The sequence below is a fragment of the Sus scrofa genome, chromosome 9, assembly GCF_000003025.6.
Source record: "Sus scrofa isolate TJ Tabasco breed Duroc chromosome 9, Sscrofa11.1, whole genome shotgun sequence".
NCBI classification, from domain to species: Eukaryota; Metazoa; Chordata; class Mammalia; order Artiodactyla; family Suidae; genus Sus; species Sus scrofa.
The window spans coordinates 93,417,849-93,433,776 of NC_010451.4; the positions used below are offsets into that span (position 1 = coordinate 93,417,849).

General features: G+C 37.5%; 1 protein-coding gene across 10 annotated transcripts in view; it reads right to left on the bottom strand.

Annotated features, from left to right (window-relative positions):
• The window catches only part of DMTF1 (cyclin D binding myb like transcription factor 1), a 46,679-nt gene that overhangs the window by 1,398 nt on the left and 29,353 nt on the right, over positions 1-15,928 (bottom strand). For 8 of the 10 annotated variants that reach the window (XM_021063471.1, XM_003130208.5, XM_005656705.3 and 5 more), the window contains 10 exons: positions 15,041-15,198; positions 13,869-13,901; positions 12,867-12,976; positions 10,612-10,840; positions 9,274-9,425; positions 7,369-7,578; positions 4,548-4,633; positions 1,739-1,894; positions 802-1,179; positions 85-232 (listed from right to left, as the gene is read on the bottom strand). In XM_021063471.1, coding sequence (XP_020919130.1) covers positions 85-232; positions 802-1,179; positions 1,739-1,894; positions 4,548-4,633; positions 7,369-7,578; positions 9,274-9,425; positions 10,612-10,840; positions 12,867-12,976; positions 13,869-13,901; positions 15,041-15,198 — 1,660 coding nt within the window. Of the gene's footprint in view, positions 1-84; positions 233-801; positions 1,895-4,547; positions 9,426-10,369; positions 10,441-10,611; positions 10,841-12,866; positions 13,902-15,040; positions 15,199-15,928 lie in introns of all 10 variants that reach the window. The other 2 variants (XR_002335874.1, XR_002335875.1) reach the window with 2 other exon arrangements.

A 15,928-nucleotide genomic window follows, 5' to 3' on the forward strand; every position in this document is an offset into this window, starting at 1 on the left:
AAAATGAAAATTTAACAAGACTGACTGTTTGATCTCCCCCTTAAGGTTTATTAAACACATGATGAAGTTACTGTATTACAGTACCTGTTAGTGTTGTCAAAGGCAAGACAGATTCAGTATCTATAACATCAGATGTCTGGATAAAGCCATGTGGTGAAGGAACGATAAGTATCGTTTCATCATCAATTGTTGTTTGATCAACTTGTTCTTCTATGGTAGGAGACTCTAAATCCTAAATAATAATAATTTAAAAAAATGAAATTGTCTCATATTCCTTATTAGTTTTCCTTAAGTCCCCCAACATGTTTATGTTTGAAAGGACTTAACTTTCAAACATTATCCCAACAAATGACAATAAGTCTTAAAATGGACAAAAGTAATAACCTCCTACTCCAATGTATTAAATCCTAAAATGAAATACTAAAATACAAAAAATAATTTAAAGAACCAATTCAGTTACAGGTCTCCTGAATATAGAAGAAACAATGCTGTTCCACTGTGGGATGAGGTTCCTGAGCTGAACCAGAGTGGTGTTATAAGCCGCCCTCAGGAAAATGCTCCCAGGGGTTCCAACAAACATTTCTCAAACTACGGGAGGTGGACAGGGAACGGTTTAGTAAGGACCTGTATTAAGACACAGTAACACTGCTGTTACTTTTGCAGTCAGGTAGGGGTTTGCATTTTGTTTTGTGTGTCTAAAGAAAAGAGGAAGGTACTGGAAGATATCACTCCAAGTGATTTCTAGACTCCCCCCAAACTCTAGGTTTGAGGCTTAAGGCTGTTTCCCTAAGTGCAACTTACCTCAGTAACATAAGCCCGGGCTAGAGGAGAGGGTGCGTCTTCTTGTTTAAGGTCGCTGTCAGAGATTTCTTCTTCTGTCCTGACCATAACACTGTTCATCAGTTCTGTGCTATTTTGGTCACTGAATTTGGATATATGAGCATCATTAAATGATGGCTCTACAGTAATCTTAGGCTGATGAATTTCATCTGGGAAAGTGTCTGCTTCTAGTGCATCTGGAGGCTCAGGAAAATCCGATGAGTGAATATCACTATCCACGGTCAGTTCTGCTTGGGATATGGAAGAAGTGATGTCCTCTGTAGCGACTGTCTGAATGATGACTCTTGGTGTGTGACACTGCACTGTGACGTTGTCACTTGTGTTCAACAGATGTTCTGGCTATAAAATGTTAAAGAGAATGATCAATATCAAATGAAAAAGCACCTACCAGCCTAAAGTTATATATAGACAGCAAATGACATAGGTGGTACCCTCCTGTCCCTTCCATGCCTCTCACCTCTGGAACTGCAGTGTACTTATTATCGCTGTTTCTCTAGAGCCCCTATTCCTTACCGACTGGGGCCTCTGCTCTCCTCATAGCCCCCTTTTCCCTAATATAAGCTCATCTCATGCGAGAAGACACAGATGAGGGATGTACTCCAGTGAAGATGTAAAACACTGCTCCTGGGACAACAGTGGTAGGAAGAATCCAAATGTTTAAATAAATGGACTACATTAGTATTGGCTCCTTTGGTTGCATCAACTACTCCTGGTCCTTAACAAGTACTCAAGTCCTTGAACTGAGCTCAAAATATATCTCTTCCCCTCCCCCAAGATACTGTTTTGGAAGGGACATCAGTTCTTTTTCCAGTGACACTTCTTAGCCAGTCTCTTCTACAGAAACTAGAAAAATCAAGGAAGGTAACCTAAGATAAAGCATGCACAAAAGGTAACATACAGATAAAGCATGAACAATGATCTGTTCAGGAGATGCAGGAGCAGCAGCTGTCAGGGTGACTGTGGGACTAGCAGTCAGAGTTAGGGGAAGGCCCTGGCTTGAGCTTGTCTGAAGTAGGTAGGTGCCTGGAGTGCCAGTGGGCTGTAAATGGAAAGACTAAAAGAAAAAAGAAAAAACAAGATCAACACAGGTGCATCAGACTACTAAGTAGACTTAGTATCATTAAGTCTACCTTTTCATCTGAAATGGGGACTTTAATTTACTAATCACAAATGTACTTACCAATCATGAACAGGCAAATAATAAAATACAGGGTATATAATATGCTGGATGTTTATCTGTTGTCATTTCTCAGTCTGCTGGTTTAACAGAGGCAAGGCCTTGACCCTGCTCTTCACCCCCTGTATTTCTATGGTCTGGTCTCAACTATTTGTTTTAGGTCCAAGACATGTTTCCAGTGTAGTAAGCCAGCATACGTACTCGTTCCTCTCTATCTTTCCTCTTTAGCACATTAAAACTGGCAGTCTCCCAGTTGAAAAAGCACTATGGCAATGTTTACTTTCTTTAATAGTTTTTTTTAATTATAATTTTAGGAAATATATTTTTTATGTTGGGGAAAATGTACAGAAATAGTAATTCGTGTTCTGCTGAAAGAAAAAATTCCTAATTGAAAAGCTGGTAGGGAGTTCCCACTGTGGTGCATTGGATTAAGGGTCCTGTGTGTGTCTGGCAGTGTGGGTGTGATCCCTGGCCTGGCGCAGTGGGTTAAAAGGATCCAGTGTTGCCACAGCTGAGCCTGTGGCAAAGGTCACAGTGGCTTGGATTCGATCCCTGGCCTGGGAACTTCCATATGTCTCCAGAGTGTGGCCATTAAAAAACAAAAAACACAAATGAAAAAAAAATGGTAGTATGTTTCTTTTGAGATCTTTTATGGAAGTGGGACAAAACTATTGACTGAATGAACACACCTTTCACAGCCATGAGATTCTATATAATAATCTGAGTTTAGATTATCCTAACACTCTGAAGGAACAGTATTTGCACTTAGAGTACAGCTGGGGATTAAGGGCCTCTAGCCTGTTCTTCAGTCTGATGTGGTCTTACAGACTTAAGCCATAGCAGCTCTCCAGGCTACTGACTCACTGAATATAGGTTTCCCTAATGCTAAAGCAGGGATAATAACTCTCTTTCATGGAAAAGCTTGCGAGGATCAGAAATGACTGTGATGGGGCCTGGCACACAGTGGGGACTCAACTCAAGTTTTTTTTTCCCCTCCCTCTCTATAAAGGTAAAAGCTGATTGTTTTTCCTAAAGGTTGTATTTAGTAACCACATATAATCAGGCAGCAAATACTTCACATGACATTTATACCATATACATATATTTAATTTACTTAAATACATTTAATTCTCATAATTTTTTGAGGCTGAGGTACTATTATCATGCTTTATTAATAAGTTAGGACAGAAGCCTCTAAATATTTGACTGTGACCCCCATTAGTAAAAACCTGAAACACACCTCAAATAAATGTGTATCTATTGTTTATTTGGCCAAGGGGGAGGAAAAAGGGAGGTGGCAAAAAAAAAAGATAAAATGAAGTTCTATTTTCTGCCTGTGACAACTGGTTACCTTATACATGCCCCTTTTAGAGACCACTGGATTAGGAAACTGAGGCTCAGGTTCAGCAAGCAGCTAGTACAAGTCCTAAAGTTGTTCCAAAGAGAATCTTTTTTGCTATATTGGCCTTTCTTGTGAGATCTGGCTGTGGATAGGATAAATAAACTCTTGCACTAATAATACCCTTTATGTTCTTCACATCAAATAAATCTTGACATAATTTAAATAAAATATACTTTATTTTTTTTTTCATGAAAAATGAGCTAATAATTGTGGGTTTACCTATTTTAGGAAAAAGGGAAAGAACTGGGACTTTTCATTTCCATCACCCCCCATAAGAAATTGCACTTAAAATAAATAGTCGTGCCCTGTTTCTCCCCAAAACTTTTTAGCACAGTTAGCCACTAATCTACTTTGACTATATATTTGCCTATTTTTGACATTTCAAGTAAAGGGAGTCACACACTATGACACTTTGTGTCTGATTTCTTTCACTCAGCATGTTTTCAAGTAATACTTAAAAACTGATAGCATGTACAAGTACTACTTAAAAATTGCCAAAGAGTCATTTTATGTATGGCTGTAGCACACTTTATTTACCCACTTATCAGAGGATGGATGTCTCAGTTATTTTTACTTTTTAGTTATTATAAATATGACCATGTACAAGCTTTTATATAGACATATGTTTTTATTTTTCTTAGATATACCTGGGGTTAGAACTGGTGGGTCAGGTGGTAACTATATGTCTAACTTATTAAGGGACTGCTAAGTGACTATACTATGTAGGCTGGGACTTTTAAATTCTGTATCCCCAATGGCTAGTGCAGTGTTTACTGAATAAATGTCAGTAAATAATTCATTCCATAAATTTTTCCTTAAATAACTGAAATGAACTTTTTTGGCATATATTTATGACTCAGCACAAATATATAACATGTACCCTGATTGTTGGCACTATCATTTTCATGTATAAAAAGAATACACTGGTTTATACACAGATTAAAAATAACAATTTATTATAAAAGTGGAATTCTGATTTATGTTGTCTTTTAACCACCTGGCTTTCAAAATGCTGGGTAGAGTTATGCTTAATGACAATCCCTTAATTTTTTTATTTCATTTGGTTATATTTCTAAAATTGATACCAACTGATTTCTCCTGCATATAATGGCCAAAAGTGATACTCACTGGAAGAATTTCAAATGTCTGTAGTGTTCCACTGTTTAGTGTTATTGTTTCCGAGTCAACAGTAGCAGCAGGGGAGTCTGCTGAAGCTGTGGTAAGAACAAGGACAATCAGTAAAATACTCTGTAAACTTAAATTTCCTTAGTGTATTCAATTATGAAGGCAGTCTCGTACTGACTGAATACTTCACTTGGAAACCCAAACTCATTTAAATTTCTTATGAGCAATAAGAAATCTAATGGATTTGTCTGGGGTGGCAGAAGTTGGCCAACCATGACCCATAACCAAATCCAGCCCACTCCCAGATTTAATAAATAATGTTCTTTAGGAACACAGCCATGCCTGCTTGTTTATGTATTTTCTATGGTTGCTTCTGCACTACAAGGGCAGAGCTGAGTAGCTGTGACAGAGACAATATTTGCTCCACCATTAGTATTATAGATCATAAAATGTTTCTAATGTTAGGAAGTAAGAGGACTATACTAAGGCTAACCTGCAAAGGGATAGGAACTTGATAGAAAATAAGTTTTCCTGGACCTTCTGGTAAGCAGTGTAGATGTCTGGAATGGTAGTCCCAGAACACCAGGCTTTTGTTCTAGTGACCACTGCCAGCAGTGGAAACCTGAGCAGATAACTCACTTTAAACCCAAACTAGTGTTCAGAGACCTCATCTATCCTGCCCTGCCCTGATACAGTTGTTGTGAGGATAAAAACCATGAGAAGCATGTAATATTCAGATCTGCCACATTAGAATAGCACTTTAGAGATCAGACTATATAATCTCTTTACAGATATGTCACCTGAGGCTCAGACTTCATCAGTGTCTGCAAAAGGTTATACAGAACTAAGGCTAGCCAAAAGAAACGTGATCTCTTTGGGTGCATCTGTAGATCAATCCATGTGAAAAATCATTTGGAATAGACTTTTAATGTATAATATTTAGTTTATTATATTCTGACTATAATACCTCTCAGTTTAAAAGAAATGCACTTGATTCATGTTATTTCTCTTATTATCTGATGGACTATTAAGATCATACTTAGAATAATTTGAAGTGATTCTAGATAATGTAAATCAAGGTAAGCAAATTATGCCCAGGGACAAATGTGGCTCTCAAGGCTAAGAATGGTTCTTATGTTTTTAAAGGATTGTTTAAAAACACAACAAAATCCCATAGAGATCTATGTGGCCTGGAAAGCCTAACACATTCAAGCCCTAAAATTTGCCAATCCCTGACTTCTAATGTAACGGAAGAAGGTTTTAGCCCAAATGCCAAGAATAATGGTACTGTAAAACTTAACTATGCTTACATTTCTTGCTGGAAGAAATAAAATTACTCTAAATACTTAAAAGCCATGCTGTGTAATTATAGAATGTTTGCTATTTTCTCGGTAAGTACTGTCAACCCAATAGCCAAGGAAAATTATAACGGTCTCCACATAATTAATTTTTAGCCAACAGTAGTGCTCCTATTTATGGTGGACTAGTCATTTCAGTTGCTTTGCAATTCTCAAGACTACAAAACAAACAAGCAGGGCTAAAGAAAATAAATTTTTCATGCTTTATTAACACTGGTAGAAAGCTAAAGCAATAACCAAATTTAAATTAGAACTTTAAGAACTAGACAAATGTAATTAATTTAAATGTCTCTTAAGGTGTAACTGTGACAGTCACTGAATATACAGAAATAAAGTGTTAAAAATACCAAAAAGTGGCCTAATGATTCTCAAACTACCTGTCATATTGACTGGAAAGGACTGTTGGTGCTTTGTTGGTGAGATCAGGGGACCCTGAACATCCTACAATGTATAGGACATCCCTGCCAACAAAGAATTGTCCCTTTCAGAATGCCAATAATCCCCACGTTGAGAATAACCCCAGTGACTGATATACTCGTGGCAGTGACCTTTCCATAGACAACATTATATCAGGGGAAAAAGTGAAGTAAGAGTGAGAGATAACATGGTTTGAGAACTTTATTCTCATTCCTTTTCTGTCCCTATGCTAATGCAAAGAAAGGTTAGATATAAGGAAATACATTTCTTCTCCCTGTAACAATCACTGGGTTCTTGGCTCATTAAGCACAAAAAATGTCAGAGGCTAAGGAAAAGAGGGGTAAACAAAAGAGTTTCCATAGGAAATTGGTTCTTTACTCCAAAAGAACATCTTTTTCAACCTCACCAAACCCACTTCTTCTACAAGATCACCTCAAATCCATTCCACATTTGTGTGTCTTATGGTGAATTAATACAAATTAAGTGTACCACTTTAGGGACTCTATTTCCTTGCTCAATGGACTGTATTTTAGGAGTTCTCCTTGTGGCTCAGCAAAACAACCTGGACCAGTATCCATGAGGATGTGGGTTTGATCCCTGGCCCTTATCAGTAGGTTAAGGATCTGGAATAGCCGTGAGCTGTGGTGTAGATTGCAGACATGGCTCAGATCCAGTGTTGGTGTGGCTGTGGCGTAGACCAGCAGCTGCAGCTCTCATTTCGACCCCAGCCCAGGATCTTGCATATCCGCACATGCAGCCCTATATTTTAGGTGATTTTCTATTAACCATTATTTCTTTATAGCATCTAGAAAGTAGATTTAAAGTGGTTTATAATGGCTGGGCAGTTGATTATCAGTCTTTCCTGTCACACATGCATCCTCTGTACCAAAATTAATCAAGCTAATAAAGGTAAAGTGCCTTAGGTCTCCTTTAGTCCGCCAACTTGGATAAATTTCTGTTAACATCCTAGATGACTGAAAGGTGTCAAAGCCACTAATTAAATCACATAGGTTAAACAGCAAAAGGAGTCTTGAGGGTCAAACACTTACAGACGTGGGTGATCTGGACTGGAATCTGCAGGGCTGTCATGGGGCTGGGAGAGATGGCCGCATTGTCTTCCAAGCGGGCGACTCTGATCTGAACATGCTGTACGCTGGAACTGGAATTACTGTTTGGAACTCCAGATCCTGGTTTATTCTCCAACAGCGTTGGGTTGTTTTTTTGATTCTCATGTAACTGTTTAAGACCTTTTATCAAGACTGAAGGGAGATGGGTAGACAAAAAGAACATTGATTCTCCGACAGACCACCATCTGAGCAGCAAGGGAGGTGGGGGGGGGGTAAGGAGGGAAAGTATTTGGAATAAATGATTGTATACTGGATGTGAGATCTTATCAAAATAACAATAAAAATATTTTAAAACTACAACCTATCTGGAAATTTTTGGGAATGTTATATACATCAAAACATATTTAAAAAGTTCATAAAATAATATTGTTCTTACCATCTAAGGTACATTAATAACCATTGTGAGGAACATGGAAATAAAACATTTCCTGGGTCCTAGGGCTTCCTGATAAAATTCTTAGTATTTAGGAAAACTATTGGTAATACTAAGTAGCTTATTTTCATTTAGCAATGAATAGTGTACTCCTCCGACCCCCAGGCCTCAAAAGGTACTTGACTGTTTTAGCTACAACAAGGGCATAATCAGTGAGTCTGTGAGTCTAACTTAAAACTCCAGAGTAGCAGGTGAGCTTTTCCAAAGAGTAATATGCAACCACCTTGAGTTCTCAAACAGGAAAGCCAACTCCTCTATTAATCATGATAAACTATTAGACCCCCTCAGGTGATGCTGCAGTCTGGCTGGGTTCATGTTACCTTAGTATTCATTCACTTATTTTTTTGTTTATCTTTTGAGGGCGGCACCTGCGGCATATGGAAGTTCCCGGGGTAGGGGTCTAATCAGAGATGTAGCCACTGGCCTATACTAGTTACAGCAATGCAGGATCCAAGCCACACGAACCTACATCACAGCTCATGGCAATGCCAGATCCCTGACCCACTGTTCAAGGCCAAGGATTGAACCTGTGTCCTCATAGATTCCAGTCGGGTTCATTACTGCTGAGCTATGATGGGAACTCCTCATTCACTCTATATTATACCAGAATTTATAATGTTGTAAATGTAAAATAAACTTACAACTGGGTATTAAAGGAAAAAAATAACATTTTCATCAAGCCAAAGTTCTTCAGAATTTAATTTTCCTTTGCAAAAATGGAGGTTGGAGCACTATACCAATGGGAGTGAATCTGATTACCTAAATCAGACTGTATAACTTAGTTCCATGCCTAAGTGCAAAGCAGACAGTGAAGTGGAAAGTATGCTGTGCCTCACTTTTAAGCAAAACTAGGATCTCTAGATTTATATAACAAATGAAATTAAAAACTTAAGTCTTTGTTCTACAAAATAAATCACAGAATTTCTCTAAATAAGAAACCAAGTTAAGATACTCAAAATTATTTATAGAAGTTGATTCAATACTAAGTTTTTAGAAATACATTTTTTTGGGGGCTGCAGCTGTGGCAGGGATCCAACCTGTGCCACAGCTGCAGCCTGTACCACCACTGCAGTAATATTGTATCCTTAACCTTCTGTGCCATAAGGGAACTTCCAGAGATACATCTTTTTTATACAGTGAAAATACATATTTAAAATTAATTTCTTCGTATTTGTGTGAAGGGCAACAAAGTGTGTAAATGTGTACTTCCATCTTAGGTGCTTGCAAATTACCCAAGGGAAGACCGTTACCCAAAGAAATAGAGCAGAAGTTGAAGTGAGTATCTACTATAATTCATATCTCCTCAGTTGAGTAAAAGGACTTCTGACGTCTAATTCCTGAGGACTAAATACGATAAGATAAGGGAAGGGCTTAAGAAGCAAATAATATATTACCAGGGAATGAAACATCCTTATGGTTTGCAATTTGTCTTTTGATGGTCCACCATTTACTTCGAAGCCACTGTGGTGAACGGACACTGCTCCATCCCTCTGCTAACAGATCCCAGTTTATGTCATTTTCATCAGCTACATCAAGTTCTGCTATCCTACAGGTTACAGAAAAGAACTCTGTTAGATGTTAGTTTCTTCCTAAGAACCCTCCTCTGACTACAGGGGACAATAAAGGGAATGGCAGGTTCTATCACTGAGATGCTACTGTTCAGATACATGGGAAAGGACTTGATTCCACGAATGCAGACCTGCTTGTGGAGCTAAGAGCCCTGAAACATCAGAGTAACAGCCTTTTGTTAAAGGTACAAACCATGGGCTGAACCATAAATGGTCAGAACCAGATGAAGCACTGTGGAGTTACGGGAATAGCTAAAGGTTAGAGTAGGATTAAGAACAGGTTTAGTTGTGCAGTGTTCTACAGTGTTTTATAATGTGTCACATTAAGTTATGTTCCAGACCTGAGCTTTTCCATTTGTAAAATAAACGAAAATACTTAGGAACTATGAATAAAGATGACTAGCTTGAAAAACCATATTAAAACAAAACCCAAAACAAAGTGATAAAAAGATTAAAAACAATACTCAGGCAGCAACCCCCAAAACACAACCAACACAAAATAGTACAACTGATTTTGGGGGTTTAATGGTCTATTTGTTTTCTAGCTTTAACTGTCATGATTTTAATTTTCAGTAGGGAATGGCCACAAAAACAGTTTCTACTGCTGAAATGTCTCAAATACTTTCTTACTGGTGTTTTTCCCCCCATTTGTCACTGAGTCTTAATGGTTAAACCAACTACTTTAAACAATAAGCTTGGGATTATTATCTTAAAGCTATTTGGGAATGTATGAAATGGAAGTGTCTAATTTGGTCCAGTTTGAAGGTGTAGGGTAACTGGGCAATCTTGGCACAGAAGCCAAAGATTGAAGGGCATGGAGACTGACAGCCCTCGTGCCCTCAACACATGGTCCCTCTCGGCTAGCACTGAGGCACATTGGTGGGACAGTGGAAAAGCTGCACTGCCGCTGCCTGTGCCATACCTGTTCTGTGGATATAGAGGACTTCAGTCTCCACGCCTTCAATCTGGTACTTTATACGAGCACTAAATCCACTAAAAAAGGAACAAACACAAAACAAAAACGAGCTCAATACTTAAGATTTTAAACAGTGGCTCTCTAAGGAAAGGATGCTTAGGCATCTAGGGAAACCCAAAGAGGAAAATCAATCAAGACAGCTGCAGCAATTAAGCAGCTTTTGTCATTAAAAGATTTAGGACACAAACCTGAGAATGAGATTGATTTCATCTTCCTTGGTCCACTCAGTACCTCCACTCTGTTTCCAGTTCAGGTAGTTGAGCCACTTAGAACGACACTGCTTTTCTGAGCGGGTACCCACTCGTTCTGCCACAGCTGCCCAAGACACACCCTGTGTGACTATGTCACCCGGCTCAGTGCTTGTCAATTCATGAACCACTTCTGCAAGCCTTTTTTCTTCTTCTTCTGTCCACTTTCCTGAAAGAAGGAAATCATCCAGACTACTACTGCTACCTTCTCCTTATTTTGCAAATCACATTCAGCCCTGTATTTCCAAGGACTGATGGCAAGTATGCAGTGAATTAGAATTATTTCTGAACAACCCTCATATGGAAAGCCTGCATGTGCTTACCAAGACAGTTGTACCTTAGTAGCCCAGGAAGATTCTTAGTGCTACAAAAGAATAGAATCCTAACACAAAGCACCAACTGACCCTTTAAGCAAAGAGAAACTACCTAAAACATAGCTAGAAAGAATTATATTCTCTCAAGTTATACTATGTCCTAACTGGGAAGTGTTCCACTAAACAGAAATTCATTTTTTTTTCTTAGTCCCACCTAAGATTCCCTGCTCTTGCAGAAGTTAAGTAATAAGCTCAACAGAGACCATAACTTAGAGGAACGAATGACGAGGGACAAGTATAATAATGCCTAGGGCTTCCTCATTTCAGTAAAAATGAAAACTAGGTTTACACTATCTCCTTTCCCCACTACCCCAGCTCCAGCTTCTGTGATAACATTTAAGTCTGAGACTAGTATTCACACATATTTCCATTCTAGATTTTTTAAACCCATAAACCCATTAATTGTAACACATGTTCCTTTTGGTCTTTTTCTTTAAAAAGCCTGAGCATAAAAACAGAAAGAAAAAAAGCAAACCTTTTAAAAGTGTCTTCTACTTCTGTTGCCACTTTGTTACTAGTAGCTGAAAACTAGAAAATTTTAAAAAGGCTATATATGCTTGCCTCTCAGGGATTCATTCACTGCACAAATATTACTATCTAATAGGTACAGGCACAGGTCTGGATACTGTGGATTCAAGACAAAGTCCTGCTCTCCTATTTCAGCATGGCAAAAAAGGAAGGGAAACTCAGACTGCTGTCTCATGGTGTCGTCCAAAGAGAAAACTCCTGATCCAAAACAATACATAGCCGTTCATTCCCTCAGACTGGCAATCAGGAAATGGCATAGTGTTTTTCCAAATTATGCTCACAAACAAAAGGGTTTCTATACTCAGAATGTCTTTCATGAACCTCTCAGGTCCTACTGTAAATCTAAAACTCCCATTCCTGCTTTATTCATTAGGCTGCCATTCACTATAGAATGGCAGAGCTGGGACAATTTCTGTTTTCATTGCCTTGTAGATAATAGTGCTGGTGGAATGGTTAAGCAAGAAACATTACTGATTCCACTTTAGCAGGGTCAGAGGTGAGGACAAAATATACTCCCAAGAAAGTCAAGCTTAGCTCAAAAACTGCTTTTCTAGTTGAAAGACTGAGCAAAGACTGTGGATCCTTCAGACATTAGGGCTAAAAAGAGAACTGTGAAATCATCTATTCTAACTTCTTCGTTTTCCAGAGGAAACCGAGGCTCAGAAAGATTTCGTGAGAGTTGCTGGTGGAGCCTAAATACTGTTGTTGGCCACAAAAGTTAGGTTTAACAGTATCATCAATCAGTACATTTGTATATATTATGAGTTAACTGGGCATTTATGGTCCAGCCTGGAGACTGAAACACCCATCGCAAGTTTTTTCTATGGAAAAATTCAGTTTTTGTTTGAGAAATAAGCAAAATACATACAAACATTTGGAACACAGCTTCTTCCTAAGTTGGGACCTGCCTAGAACTAAAGCTTTTCATAAATATGGGTTGACAAGCTGTTGCCAACATAAGTTCATTAGTGAGATGGGCTGAAATTAAAATTACTTCCTGCATATATATGCCTTAAAAATATCTGTATATAAGAAATGAAAATAGATACTTTGCCGACTGCAGAAGTTTTGAATTGCTGCTACAAGACGGAAACTCACCGGCCCTAAAGCCTCTGATACTAAGGACAGCATCACCTTACAGAAAACACAAACATAAAGGATGAGTTAGGTCTATGTGAAGAAAAAGGACACTGGAAAAGAAAATCTGGCCTACAGCGAATGGCAAATCTCTCTCCAGAAGAGAGGAGAAGCAGGATCTGAAGGGGCAGCACATGAAGGCAGCACTCACAGTACCTGTGTTGCAAGTGTCCTTCATCAGTCGGCACCGATCCTTGACGGAAGATGCACTCCTTCCTAGCGCCGCCCCTATTGTTGCCCAGTCATTGCCATGCTTTATCCGGAGCCTAAAACAAGAGTCTGCCAATCAGCATTTGGTTCAACTGTTTTCTCCCTTTTAATTTCATCATTTATTCTTCATTCTTCTTCTTCCCATTTGACTGGTTTGGAAGTTGTGGGCAGCAATACTTTGAGAGCCAAAGTTTGAAAGTGTGGCCTTTTTGGGGGGTCCACAGTTGTCTGTGGGTGAAAAAAAACAGGCAGCAATTGCCTTTTTCCTGGGTCAGAGAAGAAATAAGTAACTTGGATATGTGTTCAAAAAAGACCCGAATTTCCCCTCAGGTTATTGACACAATCTCCCAGGCAATCCCCAGATTTTTCCCTTTTGAGTCCTCCTAACACGCTCTTCTCAGACATCTGAAAAAGTTTCACAAGTTTTTATCATCATAAACAGGATCAGCCTTCAATTTTTTTTCATGATCCATACAATCCATTAACCCACACTTAATGGTCCCAAAATTATGTTTCCTGCAAAATAAACTTTGTAAGGTAGAGTCAGCCTAGACAGTCAGTGAAACATCTGCCAACTCACCATTCTAAACTAAGCCATGTAGCACACCTGGTTTTGATCCTGGTATGTAAGCCCCCCAAATTTATTCTTCAGGCCACCAAGAATGACCATCGAATTAATCTCTTTTGAAATCCCCATTAGTAGTCTAAGGATGCATTTCATTTGGTGGCTGACAAGACGAAGACTACACTTATGGGCATGGCTACTCTGTGCAGGGACAGATCTGACAAGTTCTTTTTACAGTCAACTATGTTTACCAGCAGGATCAAATTATACCAGTCTACCAAAAATCCCTTGACATTTTCCAAGTAAATCTTTACAAAACATAAGATATTTAAAAAAACTAAAACTCAACTATCAAAATTAATGAAAATAAAGTTAAAACTTACTCCTTGAGCTTTTCAATTTCTTCTGGTGTATATCTAGAAATTTAAAGAAATGTTAAGAAGATCAATTAAAACAAAGAATGCTAAAAACCTTAATAAAAACCACAATTTCACTTAGGGAGCCAAATGTTAAGTCACTTAGCATATGGATAATATTTTTAAAGTAACCAATTTCAAAGCAGATTTATAAAAATCAAAATTAATCCTATTTTCTTTCAAAAAAACCCCAACAAACACTTTAAGCTACAATAAAAGTGAGCACTATAAACAATTTTCTCTACATAAATTCAACATTTAAAATATATTTGCTCCTATGCTGCCTAACTCTGGTGTTATTTCAAGTTAGGTTCAAGTGCTCTAATATCCTAGCTATTCTAAAAAGACTTATGGATGATATTGTAAACTGGAGCCAAAAAGAAAAATCTATGATCAATTCTCACAAGTCACTGAAAAATTTTCTCTTTATTTGTTCTACCTATGCATGGACATCTGACATCTCTTACTCCAATGTAAAGTTCTTTTTTTTAAGTGGGTAATTATTCAATATAGCCAATGCAATGTTCTTTTAAAAAGCAGTATATAGTAGGTCGCACTATTACCACCCAAAACTCCCACACAGAAATTTAAAATATGTCAATAACACCATACTATCATTGCATTGAAGATATGATGGCTTTCCACAGATATTACCTATAATAGAAATCCATGCATTTATCCAGAAATTTAGTTATTTTCCACTATGATTTTTTTAAAAAAAGAAAAAAAGTCACTGTCTTGGAAATTTAACACTATAATGACGAATAGGAAAAATGTTACCAATGAATTTGGAGTTCTTTCATACTTCCTAAATCTTTACCACTATTATATTTCTTACAATGTTACTTTACTACGAAGCAGACTTTGATGTATTAAGTCAGCTAAATCTTAAGTCTTAATTACATAAAGGTAATTACATAAGGTAATTTAGATTCTAATTTCTAAGAGAGGCCTTATTGTAAAGCGTTTTCACCCTAGTCACGACATGGACCTGGAGAATAAAAATATTAACAGCATTCAACAGTAATTCATAACTACCTCCAGTTAAGACTTTGATCATAATTTTATTAAAGAAAGATAATTCCTTAAATATTTCCCCTAAATTACATGAAAACATGCAGCATTACAAGTTTTCATACTTTCCCACATGGTTTCTGTCATCATACATGCGAAGCACTCTTCTATAAACTGCAAACAAAGGCCGGTTCAGACCCCATGCTATAGTCCTGTAGAAATCTTTTCTTTCGTCTTTTGACATCTCAAAGATGATTTCTGTAGCATCTTTTATTCCGCGTGCCTAAATGGGTTACATTTCTTTGATTTAGGGATTTCTGATAAAATGCATATGGACATACTATGCTTTTTAAAAGATTGTTTTATGTTAAAATCATCAATGGCATTCAGAAAGATAATGTATTGATAATTCATAAATAAGTCAAATATAAACTTTAAAATGTTGCAAGAAAGACTAGTGATACTTAAATGTTCCAAAAATAAGTTGTATATAGTTCAATAAAGTCAAGTCCTGCCAACCCCTTTATAAAAAAAAAGTAAATCCTAAGTAGAAAAGGAAGAAAGTCTTAGGAACCAAATCAATAGGCTCAAATAAAGAACAGAAAAGATAAACAATGCTAACAATTGGTTCTTTGAAAAGATCCATGAGACTAAATAAAATACAAAAAGATAAAGTCAGGCAAAACTTAAAAAAAAAAAAAGACAAAACAATATCAGAGTGAAAAATGCTGCTTAAGTAGAGATGCTACAGTGATTAGACAGTTGAACATTATGAAGATTTTACGGCAATAAATTTGAAAATTTATATAAAATGGATAAATTCCTAGAAAAAGTCAACTTACCAAACCTGACTCAGGAAGAGAAAGAAAATCTAATAAGCACAGACCATTAAGAAAGTTTAATCAGGAGTTCCCGCTGTGGCGCAGCAGAAACGAATCCAACTAGGAACCATGAGGTGGTAGGTTCAATCCCTGGCCTCGCTCAGTGGGTTACGGATCCAGGATTACCATGAG